At 33.6% G+C, this 14,528-nt stretch overlaps 1 protein-coding gene across 3 annotated transcripts in view; it reads left to right on the top strand.

Moving 5' to 3' along the window:
- The first annotated feature begins 1,359 nt into the window (after positions 1-1,359).
- The window catches only part of LOC110094953 (pre-mRNA-splicing factor ATP-dependent RNA helicase DEAH7), a 59,055-nt gene continuing 45,886 nt past the window's right edge, over positions 1,360-14,528 (top strand). Inside the window, exons 1-5 of one of the 3 annotated variants that reach the window (XM_020820302.2) lie at positions 1,360-1,851; positions 2,860-2,908; positions 3,046-3,178; positions 5,628-5,846; positions 6,927-7,003. In XM_020820302.2, the coding sequence (XP_020675961.1) occupies positions 2,903-2,908; positions 3,046-3,178; positions 5,628-5,846; positions 6,927-7,003 (435 nt within the window). In that variant the 5' untranslated portion in view covers positions 1,360-1,851; positions 2,860-2,902. Of the gene's footprint in view, positions 1,852-2,859; positions 2,909-3,045; positions 3,179-5,627; positions 5,847-6,926; positions 7,004-8,442; positions 8,937-14,528 lie in introns of those variants that run through there. The other 2 variants (XM_020820303.2, XM_028694536.1) reach the window with 2 other exon arrangements.

Raw genomic sequence — 14,528 nt, 5'->3', positions numbered from 1 at the left:
TTAATTTTGGAAGTTTCCAACTTGATTTTGCCTCGAGATTCGTGCCTGATCAATATAAAATTTTTTAAGGATGTATCACATATTTATGTCTTAAAATATTTGCAATGTATATTTATTTTTATGTGTAATAATATTTCAGGTACATCATACACAAGTCAAAGAAAGCGCCGCCGAAGCTGCATGGGCAGGCTTATATAGGACTTAATATTGGGTAGAATATGGTATGCTGAAAAAGTATGTAATTTTTATTTATTGAGTCAAATCCTGTAAGGATGTATGCTAGCCTAATGATTGTGCATACACACACTCGTGGCAGTGAGATAGCGAGAAATTAAGAAGTTGAATTGTTTTAACTAATCATACTATATGATCCATATTGTATTGTATGATCATCTACTCAGGAAATCATCAAAATGATTGATTTGGTTAATTAAAGTTGTTTGAACTAATCGCATTGTACGATACAAATCGTATAGGACGATCAATTGAAATCAAGATCTTATACATCAATCATAATTTATGCAACATTTTGAAATTAAAAAAATATGTATTGTATTGCACGATATAATAAAATCATGCCTAAATTAATCTTGTAATTAACGATTGAATTTGAATTATTTGGTAAAGTCAAATCTTTGCATGTGATGATATTTATTCGTCACAAATCTTATAGGTCGATAATCCAATCGATTGAACTAATTGTATTAGATGTTGCTTACATCGTATTGGACGATCATCTCAAATACTTGAACTTATCATACATTGCCTCACTCTTCATATAATACTAACAGGGACATTGTGAACTAATCATAATGTACAATATGAGATCGTACCATATTATCATTATCGACATGATTGAAATTTGTGAGTTTTTTTAAGCCCTTATTTAGGCTTTCTCATAAGATTTTTGTAAGAGTCTTTTGGACATTCATTGAATATTTTCCTCTGAAGAAAGCTAGAAGGGAGAGCCTAAAACTTGGGAGAGAAATTGTGGAGTTTGTGAGAGATAGAGAAGACTCTTGTTGGTTTCAAGGGAGTGTGAGATGTAGTTCCACACGATTGTTTCAACGAAATTGCACCTAAGTTCATCAATGTGTCTAAGTTCTGTTTTTAGAGAAGCTTTGGAGAGAAGAACTCTTTGATTTTAAATTATATTAGTTAAGATAATTATATTAATATTTAATTATTAATTATATTACTAGCAACTTAATTAAGTTTAATAAAATAATTAATTTATGCACTAATTATATCATTAATTATTTAATTAATTTATTTAGTTATTAATATTTTAAATTATTTTAATTAAGTTTAATTTTTTATTTTTGTACATTAATTAAGTTAACGAGTAATGGATGAGGCGTCTAGGGTTTTCTTCTCTTGGTCGTCGTTGCTGTTCGGCTTCGTTGCGTCGCAGGAGGGGTAGAGATTGCACGAGTCGCTTCTTCGGCTCCTTTGTCTGTTCGACTTCGCTCCTTCGACGACGTTCCCTTCCTGTCGGATCTGACGTTACAGCATTTTGATTGGAATCAACGACGAGAGCTCGCTCGCTGTGAAGCTAACTTTCTCCCTTTCGCGCGCTTCTTCGACAAAATTCCGTAAATCCGACGAACTACAGGATTTAGTTAATACGGGATTTACGGCAAAAAGATGGAAGCGGAAAATTTATCCAGCCGTGAGATTTACGGAGCATAAATCCTGCTAAAATCCTACTAAAATTTTGTTGCCAAACAGCCCCTAAGGTTTTCTTTTCCCCGTCCCAATTTCTTCCTAGCTTATTCGGTTTCGCAGGATGCTTGTTCGCCTCTTTTGACGACGTCGGATCGGAAGTCACGACGGGAGCTCGCCGCGAAGGTAACTATCTTTCTCCCTTTGGCGCGCTTCCTTGACTAAATCCCGTAAATCCGCCTAAGCATCGGATTTGGTTTTAAGGCAAAACTGAAAGTTGTCTTTTTTGCTGTTTGGCAGGATTTATGCTAAATCTTTCTTAAATCCTGCATCCAAGCAGCCCCTTATTATTATTTTTTAATAAATTTTGGCGGTCATAGCAAAAGGTTCTATGAAAATTTGCTTGTTTGTTTCATTTAGTTATCTAAATTATCAGTTTTCTTTTTTATGTATCGGTAGACAGTCAAGTTGAACGTTTTTATTGCAAAACAAAGATTGGGTCTTCTTACTGTTCTGCCAAGGTCACCTTTGTAACCCTTTCAGTTGGATTGTCTCGAAGAACAAATTTATTATGATTATTTGCCTGAAATTATTCTATATTAGAATAAATTTAAGTAGGCTATTTTGTAAGTTATTCATTTTATTCATTAGGGTAAAAGAGTGCAAACAAATGTGAAAATTATAATGAAATAAATATACTCATTATTTTTTTAATATTGTGAAGAATCATATCAAAATACACAGGCTCAAACTGAATGCTTATTATATATTTATATTGTTGATATTTGCAAGAGTATCATTCTTATTTATCCTATGTTCTCATGGGTTCTACTTTAGGCTGTCACAAATAAGGGCTACACAAAGATTCTTGTAGGAAGATAGATTGAAATTCCTGTTTTGCTTTTGATTCATGTTTTTAATGGATGTGTGGATAGCATTCTTATTTATCTTATGGTCTTGTGCTTTGCATTTTAACGAACTCTCTATGATTTACATTGATGGTTTATTTCCATCATGAATTGAATGCATCACTTGTGTTAGAAAAAATCATAGTGATTGAGTTTGCATTAGCTGATGAAAAACTGAGAGTTCGCTGGTTATTGCTGATTTAAACACATACGTTAGAAAAACTGTATCCAGTCATTTGAGTTCTTACCTTTTTAAAGGTTTTTTTTTTTATGTTTTTTTTTGCAGGTTTTATCGAGTGATATAGCTGCTTTAGAACCTTCAGGCTAGTATGGATGTAAGTTTAAGGTTTATTGTGATATTGAAAACTTTGTATGGAAAGGCACCAATTTCTTTTTTAATCTTTGATGTTTGGTAGAGACCTTGTATTTATTTTTGGTTGCCTGTAACAACTAATTATTTCTGTTCATGCAGCCAAAAGTTCAGGCTGTTGATGTTGATAGGACGGCTGATGTTTTGGCACCCGATATTGGTTTTAAAGGAGGACTGAGCTTGCCAAATAAGGAACGTTTGCTGTTCAAGATCCCAGAGAAAAAATCAGTCCTGGGTACTTCTTTCTTTGACTATTATATTTTGTTCTCTTTTGTATATAGTCAGTTTATCATTAAAAAAATATTCAAATCAATGGAAAGAAATATTCCCCTTCATTATGGGATTTATTAGAAGTCACTAATAAACAACTCTTATAAATGATGCTCCTATTTCATCTCATCCTTGTGAATCTCACATTCTTTGATGAAGGACAAACTACCTTATCCTTAGACATATCAGTTTATTTTGTCCATCTACATCACTTTCAGTTGGCTCTCGATTGCCACATTTTTAATTTTTTATATGGTGGGTGTTTCATTTCTTTCCAATTTTCCTTCTATAAATGTCGATACAGCTTCTAACATTAGAGATTCTATTTATTGAAAAATTTCTACAAAATTTGGCTATTTCATTCCTATGCTTGAAGGTTCGTTTCTCCTGCTAAATTGTGTGTTTGGTACTTGGTAGCTTAGCTTTTGTGTCCAAAAGCCTTTGGCTGTGTCCTATTTATTATTATTTTTTTAAGTTTTAGTGAATTTCGGTTTCTCTTCACTGTTTCATACAACTGTTGTTCTCATATCTATCCATATTTGCCTCTGTTCTCATTTTCTCCCAACCTGTTTGTTCTGGGCTAGTCCCACTCCGTCACAAGAGGTGATTTCACATTCATCTCTCTGCTTATGCTGTTTTATTCGCTCCATGTTTGATCACTATGTATTTCATAGTATTTTTTATGTTCATTATTGAATCTACTTAGGTAGTCATTTCTTGCAGCATGCCATTCCACCCAATCTTTTCAAACTTGTCTAACCAATTCCTGCAATTTTTATCGACCACTATGGTTTTTCACTTTACAGTTTATGGGTTAACCCTTGGTTGTAACATGACTAATTGAACATTTTGAATATGCTGATATATATTTGCTTGCAGGAGATGCGGGAACCTAATTTTTGATCTTTACTTAGTGCTAAAGCACTATTATTCTATTAATTATTTTGAATTTGTGTTGTTGTTGATGAAATTTTAAAGGCAGACATAGTTTATTGGCATTTTTTCATATAAATTTGCTTATTTTCTTTGCTCCCTTCTATCCTGCTATCCCCAGTACTCTCTCTTTTTTTTTTTTTCATTCTCAAGTTGCTTACTGCATCAATGGACATCCTAGCACCGATTCCAAAAGAAGGGATGACAGACAACTGAGGAATAACAATATAGTTGTTTCCAAATGGATTATAAAGACAAAAGAAGATGGTATGCAAGTATTATAAATGACACTGAAGCCCAAAACAAAAGAAAAAAAAAACAAGAAATCCAATAAAGTTGACTCCCAGCAAAAGTCTTCAAGCATAGTATAGAGGACTCGGCCAAGGTTGTAGCCCCTGTGAATTGTCAGTAATCTATTATTTTAGCCTGCATGCTATTTGTATTAAAGAAGGTAGGCAGCTTATTCCAAAACAAGCATACAAGATACAACCAATCCTATTTTGTAGCGGGAATAAAAAAAAGGCACTCTAAACGGCTAATATAAACCTTGACACAAAATATCTTAATCAGCATGAAGACAGTAGTTTTCATCATGAACTTGTTATTATTCTTGGAAATTTGATTCTGGCAAAATTCAGAGTTGTGTTGGACTCCCAGCTTTTGTTTTCCTAGAGAACTTGCTTGACTGCAGTTTTCAGCTACTGGAAAATTTCAAAAGAAGAGGACGAACGGGGAGAAATAACTTGTTTTGTAGTATGTCTTGAGTGGAGTTTCTAGCTGTCGATCTGATGCTAATCAACTAGAAACTATTGCACCTATAACTACTATTGAGTATTTTTCCTCCAGCATCTTACTGAACTTTTAGGGAATTCAATTTGATGCTAATTTAGAACTTGTAATGGGCTGATTTTAGGCTGCAAGAATCACGGTTTTCCCATGTCATACCCCGAAAATTCTCCAAGATCTGAGAACTGGCAATTGGATTGGTTATGACAGTTGGAAGGCTGCAAGAACTCATTTAGCTTTAGTTTCTTGGGTCTGAAATTTTTACCAAACTTGCATCTGGCTTCAACTGAGAAGACGGATAGGAAAGGGGCAGCTGAAAAAGAAGGCTAAGGACCTAGGTAAACCAATTTTGACATGGTCTTGGATCCTGTTATGTTTTCCTTCCACCTCTCGTCTCCTTCATATAGGGAAATCCACCCCAAAGTGAAGGAAACTCTTTCATAATTTCAGGAATCTTTAAGCAACCATAAGGCAAAAGAGTGCAATATATTACTACACCGCCCTTATGTAAAAAAGGGGGAAAAAGGACAAAACAAATTAAAATTAAAAGGAAAATATAACACCTAACTAACTAATTAACTAATTAAGAAGGTTTAAAAAGCTAACAAACATAAAAGGCCTTTAGATCTTCTTTTCATTTACTGTATATGCTATGTTTTGTATGCTAATAGTTTTAGGCATGATGGTTTGAACAGGTTTGGATGTATTAGCTAGCGCTAAAAGGGCATCCAAAGGTGATGAAGAATTCAAAGCTCCTTCAGAAAGAACAATATCAGCAGTTACATATTTGGATGAGGATGAGAAGTCTGGTTCCTATGGATCAGAGGATTTTGGAAGTAAATTGTCCCTTAGTAGCCGTTCTCATGCTTCTCGTCACTACCGTGGGACTGTAGCTGAAGAGAAGTTACAAACAAGTCAGTTACTTTGTTTGTTTATACACAGTATTATAAGTTATTTAGTTTTTGTTCGTTTAGATTAATGTTCACCAATTTTATCTTTTCTTCCATTGGTAAAGTAGTTAATGACACTTCGTACTGATTAACCTTCTCACATGCTTAAGACTTTTTTTTATATGAAAACCTGCTAAAATTGTCCAAACGTTTACAGTGGTGGGAAATTTGTTTCTTGAGTTATCTGCCTTCTAAGAAAATTTGGGTGGTTATAGGTGGGGAAAACTATTTTCTATGTCTGTCAATGTTTATCAGCTTGGCACTTTGTTTTGTTTTGCTGTTTTGCATCAGTTGACTTTACTTTTTATTTTTAATTTTATTTTTATTTTTTTGTCAGTTGACTTTACTTGATTCATGAATGAATTTTATGTTTTAGAACTCATCTCTAAATTTAACATGGTTTTCCTGAATTTTATTTGGTCATGTATTGCCATTTGGAGGTCTTCTTTAGGTTTTCTCAATACAGTGAAATGCTAGGGCAACTGCTTGATGAAGCAATTTGGATATGGGTGCCAATTGATTTATTTGAGAAGATTTATTTCAACAGTAAATATGTTTTAATTGGAATTTGATGGACAATGTCCAAATAGTAATCTTATCAAAGAAGTTTTCACGTAGGAAATATTCTGAATGGGGATGTTAAGTTGTCCTAAAGAGTCATTTGAATTTTGACCAACCTTGTTTTGGTCTAGATCATTTACAGACTTATTTTACAGTTGCTTCTTAGGCTGAAGAAGTGCATTGATAGTTGGGCTCACAACTATATATATATATATATATATCGCCAAAGAACGAGCAACTGTCTAGTTTGAGAAAAGTAAAAGTTTTAGTCATATAAACAGATAATGAGGTTCTTGCCCATATAATGAGCAACTGTCTAGAAGTTTTAGTCATATCAACAGATAATGAGTTTCTTGCCCATATAATCTTTTCATATGAATAAGGGACATATTTGCTAGCGTGCTCAATGCTGCTTGAGATATCTTGATTTTGTTTTAATTTCCCTTCAATGATTCTAAAATGAATTAATTGGTCTTACTACAGAATCTGAGCTGATTGATGAAGGTATAGGAGGCTATGAATCTCGCACGGAGTTCTCCAGTGAATCTACAAGTCGGGATGTACGTTTTCTGTTTGTTCTAGTGTTAAATTTATAACATTATACTATAGGAACTGTTGAATTTTGTTCTCTATAATTCTTGTTCTTCAAAGCAGTGTATCTTGTATGTGTCATATTTGGAAATTTGATTATGCGTGGTAGAAACTTAAAAATTTAGAAGCATTTTAGAAAAATATAATTTGATCGCCATGCTGTAAAAGGAATAGAAATATTTTGAATAGCCGGCAAGGATACTCTGGTGGTAGGTTCATCGTACTCATCTTTAATTTATTTATTATGCCTCGGTTAAAGTGAGCATTTTTTTTATATCATATACAAATTGGTATCACTGAAGTTGCAATGATTTTGGAAGAAAATTTTGCAAAACTCTATCTTTATATATTGTGTAATGAGGAGAGCGCTTGAGTCCTGTGGATCACAAAATGTTTCTTGATTACAGGAGAGTTTGGTCATGGACGTGGGTTCTTATAAACCTTACCTTTTAAGTTTGTGCTAATCTCTATAGTAGTAATTATCAAAGTTTTAAGTTTAAAACAAATGAAAGGTATATGAAGATGAAATTTTTTTGTTACAGGATATGTATCTTGTTTTGTTGCAGTGATATTCTTGTAGAGGATTGAGGTTGTGCTCTTGCTTTGTTGAGGTATCCAGAGGTTGGGATGTATACATGAATAACATTGGGAAAGAATTTCATAGATTATGCTAGACATTTTTTTTTTCGTGATGCGGCTGTTTTTTATCATGCCATCAGTTAATGAGTTTGCAATATTCATGAGATAGGATTTTCGATTTTGAGCGTAGTTATGTAGATTTATTACATGACTAGATTAATGGAAATATGATGGAATTGTCAATTCAAATGTTATTCTTAATGGGTCCCAAAATACTCTTTTGACAAATTGACTTAGTTGAAGTTCATTGAAGATGCAGCATGAGGACGGCTTTGTTAGACATGCTATTGTGTAGGTTGTATCAGATTAGATTAGGGCAATCATTTTGCTGCTTTGATTAGTGCATCCGATTCCCTAGTCTGGCAGATATTTTTCATGGAGGAATACCAACAACCCTTACAGAATGCCACAAGTAGATAATATAATCATGCTGCCAATCATGATGGCATTTGCAGGTCCTTCAGATGGTTAGGAAGAGATGCACTTGCTACTCTTTCTTTTGTCATAATGACAACTTAAGGTCCCTTTTTGCTCCCTTTAAGTCTTCTCCAATTGTCCAGAGGAAAGCCCTTGAGAGTGTTGGATGACCAATCATAGTCGCTATACCTGTTTGTAAAGATACTGGGTGGTGTTGTTGTATGAAGGCACTTTATAAATGTTCTAAATCAATGCATGCTTCTTCATATTCCTCTCCAAGAACTAAGTCTCTACTTATGTTGCATGTAGGTGTCTAAAATATGCGGCCATCTTGATTAAGGAGTGATGCTCTCTCTGATGGAAAAGAAGCCATGACAGCATTCCACCTTTATCACTTGACTTCAGGCATTCATTCAGAGGCAATTGGCCTCAGACCATCACTCATTGTTGCTGGTTTGCTACTGCCTTTAAAGAAGAGAGGTGGTTGAGTTCTACATTCCCACAGCACATAGCTGCTTCAAGGCTGCCTATCAGTACTCTTTAGCACTTAAAATAGCGGGAAGCCAGGACCTGGTTCCTTGTCTATTTTGAATTCCTTGGACATTCTGTAAAGGACAATCCAACGTGACATGGGGATTTATTTATCCCATATAGTTCCTGTCATTCAATTTGTCACTTTATGGGTCATGCTTATCATGCAATTAGCCTTTTACAAAATTGGAGGATGAAGTGGCAATCCATTAAGGCCTTATTTTAGGTGAGGGGTGCATCCAACATCGCCTCTTCTACATGCTATTCCCAGGCAGCATGATGCTACACAATACCTTAAATCAAGACTCTTAATGGGTAACCCTAACATGTTTAAAGATCTCATGAGTCAATTGTGTTTGCAGCATGACTGTAGGAGTTAATGTGGCACATTATGGTTATTAAATCAACATCTTGGACAACTACCACGTTAACATCCAAAATGCTCTCTGCTAAATTAAGTAATTGGATCTCATGTGAGCAGTTAACTTATTTTGAACATCAAATCAATTTTGTGTTAAGCTGGTCTAAACTAAGATTAAGGAAGTAAGGGGATGCTACAGAGATTTCCCTCCAAACATAGCTTGACTTGAAACTTTTGAACCCCTTAGCTAATTTTAGTGTCATGGACTACCCCATGCGCAATCATCACCATGATAAGATTATGTCTTCTTCTTGTTATATTGTTTACATGATACAACTTTGTGCAATATGAGTATATTATTTCGACTATCTATTATATAATAGTTAGTTGGCTTTATGGGAAGTTTCCCATGTGATGTGGATTAATATTTGTTGGTCCTTTTTTCTTGACATGTTATAACATAAGGGCACATAACATGTTTCAGAAAGATGCGGATGCATTAATCACCTTGCCATTTGGTTGTGAAACATTATTAGAAGAGTTACCATCTAGGGGAAAGAAAACAATCTTTTGAGTGACTTTGATGAGAGAACCCCCTTTATCAATAGTCTTTTCACAACCCTTATTGTTAGATACGGAATGAATAGAATGGAGCCTTATGGTTGGTCAACGAACATGAATGACCTTGTAATTGTTTTTTGACAACCACTTGGATAGAGTGGTCTACTTCCTCTATAGCTTATCATTTTTGCTTGACGGCTCTCAATGTTTAGCTAAGGAATTGATTAATATCACTCCCTTGCAACTTTGCTGGTTGTTTTGATGAGCTGGCGCAGCAATACTTCAGCTAGTTCATCTTAAATCCTTAGGTTGATTACCATCTTAGGATTCCCAATGATAGGGCAAATTCACTTTGAGATTTCCTTAAGTGAGTTTCTAATGGCATTAATGAATTATTCTTTATTGTCCTTTACTACGTCTTTTCATTGGTCATTGATGTCTGAGATCACACAACATTACATTGATGTCATATGTTGGATAGAGAAACAATTGCTTGCATGGTATACATTAAGGGCTCATAAATGATAGTTTAAACACTTCACTATGAATAAATACTAATAGTTTAACTTAACCTAAGACCTATTAAATAACACGAAGAGTAGAAGTTCCAACCACCACTCATTTTAGCTGCCAGCATCATGATAGGAAGTGGATATAATTTCCTCAAAATTAGTGAACGACAATAAGAAATTGGGAAGAAGAACACATCAAAATTCTTTTTATTGCAAGATATATGAAAGAAAACAACAAGATACTGCTGGATCTTCACTTGGAGAAGAAGATTTGACTCTCCCAAATCCCTACCCGACGGATAGAGCCCTCACAACATAAAAAATTCTAATTTCAGTAAACTCAATTCATAATCTTGAAAGCACCCTATTGTTAGCTTTAAATAGGCTCTCCTTATCTAACACCCCATTTTTATCCCCTTTTAATAAACCTGGAGTGTTACAGAGAAGGAGAATCTGGAGGCATATCTCTTACTAACTTCCATGATGAAATACTTCCATCAGAATAAAATGAATATGAAATAGCTCATCCAGACTATCCCAACACATCAAGTTTTTCAAGCCTTAAGATTCTATTTCACTAATTCATAACTGGAAGCATAATAAAATACATCAAATAAATTACAGAGCTCAACAAAATTTTGAATATCAGTTATATTCTCAAAAGTTTGACTGTACAACTTCTTACTCTAGTTTCTATGCATAACCAAAACGTATGTATACAAAAGTTCAATCAACCTCTTTCCTAGAGTCCCACTGGCTTATTCTCCTTTCCTGTAGTATAACCATTGCTAATGAGCTAAAGTTTAATGAAATAAACAACTATAGTATTAGAAATAAGGAACATAATATTTTGCATTCAATTGTAAATGATATCTAAATTTATGCATGAATCATAAATTGGTATAAATAACCAATTCATAACAATGTCAATCACTGTAAATATTATTTAGCCTTCCACATACTCCTTGGTTTGTTTATTGTTTATTACCTTAAGCAAGTCGTATGATGACTATAGGCTTGTATACACTTACAACTCTCACCTTCATTGTTAGGTCTGAATTCTCAACTTTTTGATGTTAGAGCTCTCTCATTTAAGGTTGAGTCTGAATTCCCAACTTTTAGAAGTGAGAGAGTTGGGTACCTCCTGTATGGTCTCTAAGGTTTACCTCATCAAGTCTCTCGCCTTTAATTGTGCAGGCCTATCCCTGTATATTACTTACCTCATTTTTCTTTTCATTTAACTTTCACGAAGCTTCTCATTTTTCATAGCGTACACATAAATATCCCGTAACTCAGCTAATGAAGCAATAAATAAATACATGATGAAACTAGAATTAATCTTATCACAATCATAAAAAATGCTATCACACTTACATAAATACATGTTTGTGCATCTCACCTCGTTCTCTAGGATAGTTGGGTAAAGTTGCTCACCTGAAATACTCCAGCCACTTTTCCTCTTGCATACAAGCTAAAACATAAATTTGTTCATTTTTACTTGGATTCAAATAAAATAAAGCATACAATATAAAAATCTTACAAATTTATCTCAATTACACTCTTCCTCATTCAACCCAAAATTTCTTTTACTCTCCTAAACCTCTTTCCCCAACTTCTCGTCCTTTCTTTTCCCTTATTTTCCTTCCTTTCTTTCCTCTTTTCCTTCCCCTTATTTTCCCTTACATGCTTTCTGGAACTAGCTGCAATAACCTTGTTTCCACCTCCTAGCTCCTCTGCTCATGGCCAGCCACTCGAACTTCAGAGAACAATTGGCAGGTGGTGAGAAATGAATGGGAAAATTGCGAGTGCTTAAAGTAACTTAATATTATAGCATTACTAATACTTCTCTACAACATTCCACTAACCCTATTTGCCCTTTCTAGCCACATGATCCCATCCGCCCCTTGCATGCTTAGGTAAGTTGGTGGGATCAACTACAATGCAATAACAACAACAACATCAAACCTTTATCCCACCATGTGGGGTCAGCTACATGAATCCTTTTTTCTCCATTGCGCCCTGTTAATAGTTAAATTCTCATTTAAATCTAATAAAGAAAGATCATTTCTAATATTTTATAACACAATCTTTTTAGCCCCACCTTTATCTTTCATAACATAAGTCAAATCTAATACATCTACTTTCCTAACCGGGTCATCGGAAGGTTGACATTTTATATGACCAAACTATCTAAGGTGACTCTCTCTAATCTTATCTTATAATGGAGCATCTTATCTTCTAATGGAGCTACTCCAACCTGTTCACGTTTATGCTCATTTCGTATCCTGTCTAAAGCCACCCATCCACCTGAGCATCCTCATCTCTGCAACATTGTACTTAATATTATACTTCTCTTTTAATGGCCAACATTTTGCACCATAAAGCATTGCAGGTCTAATCATCATCTTATAGAATTTTTCTTAAGTTTGAGAGGGACTTTTCTATCACACGACAAACTCAATGCATTCCTCCACTTCAACCATCCAACTTGAATTCTACTAATAATATCTCCATCTACTTCACCATCTCTTTGAACAATAGTCCCAAGCTATCTAAAACGTGTATTCTTATTAATGACTTGATCACCCAAAGCCATAATCTTCCCGAAGAACTATTATTAATAAAATTACACTCCATATATTCAATTTTAGATCTACTCAAATGAAAACCTTTAGACTTTAAGGTTGACCTCCATAATTCAAGTTTACCTTCATATCCCTCTCTAGTCTTATCAACAAGAAGAAGATCATCAGCAAAAAGCATACACCAATGTCCAACTTCTTGTAAGTATCTAGTGAGAACATCCATGTCTAAAGCAAAAAGATATGGGCTTAAGGCTAGTCCTTGATGCAATCCAACTGAAATAGGGAAAATACTTGGTCAAATCACCTTGTGTTTGAACACAAGTAACAACTCCTGCATACATATCCTTAATGACTTGAATTTAAGCATCATTAACCCCTTTGTAGAACTCTCCATAACACTTCTATTGGAACTTTATCATATGCTTTCTCTAAATCAATAAATATTATATGTATATCCTCCTTATTCTCTCTATAATTCTCTATAAAATATCTCTATAAATGTATAACTTCCATAGTAGATCTACTCGGTATGAATCCAAATTAATTTTGAGAAGCATTAATATCATGCTGCAACCTATGCTCCATAACTCTCCCATAGTTTTAAACTATGACACATTAACTTAATTCCTCCATAATGCGCACAATCTTGTACATCACCTTTATTATTAAAAATAGGAATCAACACACTCATTCTCCTCTCATCTGACATCTTTTTTTTCTTCAAAATAATATTAAAAAGTTTAGTAAGTGAAGAATTCCTTCATCTCCTAAGCATTTCCAGCCCTCTATTTGAATATCATAAGATCCAACAGCTTTTTCAAACTTCATTTTCTTTAAAGCCTCTCTGACTTCGGTTTTACTAATACGCTGATAAAAACAAAAATCTTTCCTTTCATTTAGAGTTCTAAGATCTCTAAAGTCAATCGTATTCTCATAATCTTCAATGCAGAGTTTATAACAATATCTCATTCACCTTCGTTGAATATCCTCTTCTAATAAAAGCACTTTTTAATCCTCATTTTTAATACCCTTCATTTGAACTAAATCCTGATTACTTTTATTTCTATGTTTGGCTAACTTATACCTATTTATTTTGCCCTTTTTAGTATGTAATTAAAGCTAAAATCTTTGCATCGCATATTGCTTTTTTCGACTCCTTACAGTTCTCTTTATATCTTTTATAATTATCAGAATTTTTATATCTAAATCAATTTTTATAACAAATCTTCTTATTTTTTTTATCTTTTCTTGCACATTTTGCTTTCACCACTAACTATTTTTACCCGTAGGAGCTTTTCTCTTTGATACTCCAAGAACATCTTTTGTAATATTTTTAAAATCACTAGCTACTTTTTTATTAAATGAATTATCTATTTGCATGCGACAATTCTTAAAAATTAATAATCCATTTTAGTAAACATTTAATTGAATGTTAATCAACTATTAATTGATTTAACGATTAAATTAATATATCTATATATATACACTTAGATATCAAAATATTCAAAATTTTAAAAAAAAATTAATGAAAACAACTTTGACATTTTACTTGGGGGGGAGGAGATAAAATGAGTATATTTTGAGGAAAATTTCATGCCAAAATTATTCTTACGTTTTTTGAAATTTTTTGATATTATACCTAATTCCCTTCCAAATTAGCCCCCTTTCTCTGAATAATTTTATCTAATATTTGAATTTAAATTAGATCTCTTGTCCTAAATCCTTGTAATTAAAACTTCCCTAAACAATTCCCTCTTGATTCCTTCTCACTTTCCCTAAATTCCCTCTTAGATCTTGAATTCAAATTAGATCTCTTATCCTAAAGAATTCGCTGCAATTGTAATTAAAATTTTTCTAAACAATTCTCCTTAGATTAAGAACCTTCCTA

Source organism: Dendrobium catenatum, unplaced genomic scaffold, assembly GCF_001605985.2.
Source record: "Dendrobium catenatum unplaced genomic scaffold, ASM160598v2 fragScaff_scaffold_501, whole genome shotgun sequence".
Taxonomy (NCBI): Eukaryota; Viridiplantae; Streptophyta; class Magnoliopsida; order Asparagales; family Orchidaceae; genus Dendrobium; species Dendrobium catenatum.
This window is presented reverse-complemented; position numbering and strand designations above follow the sequence as displayed.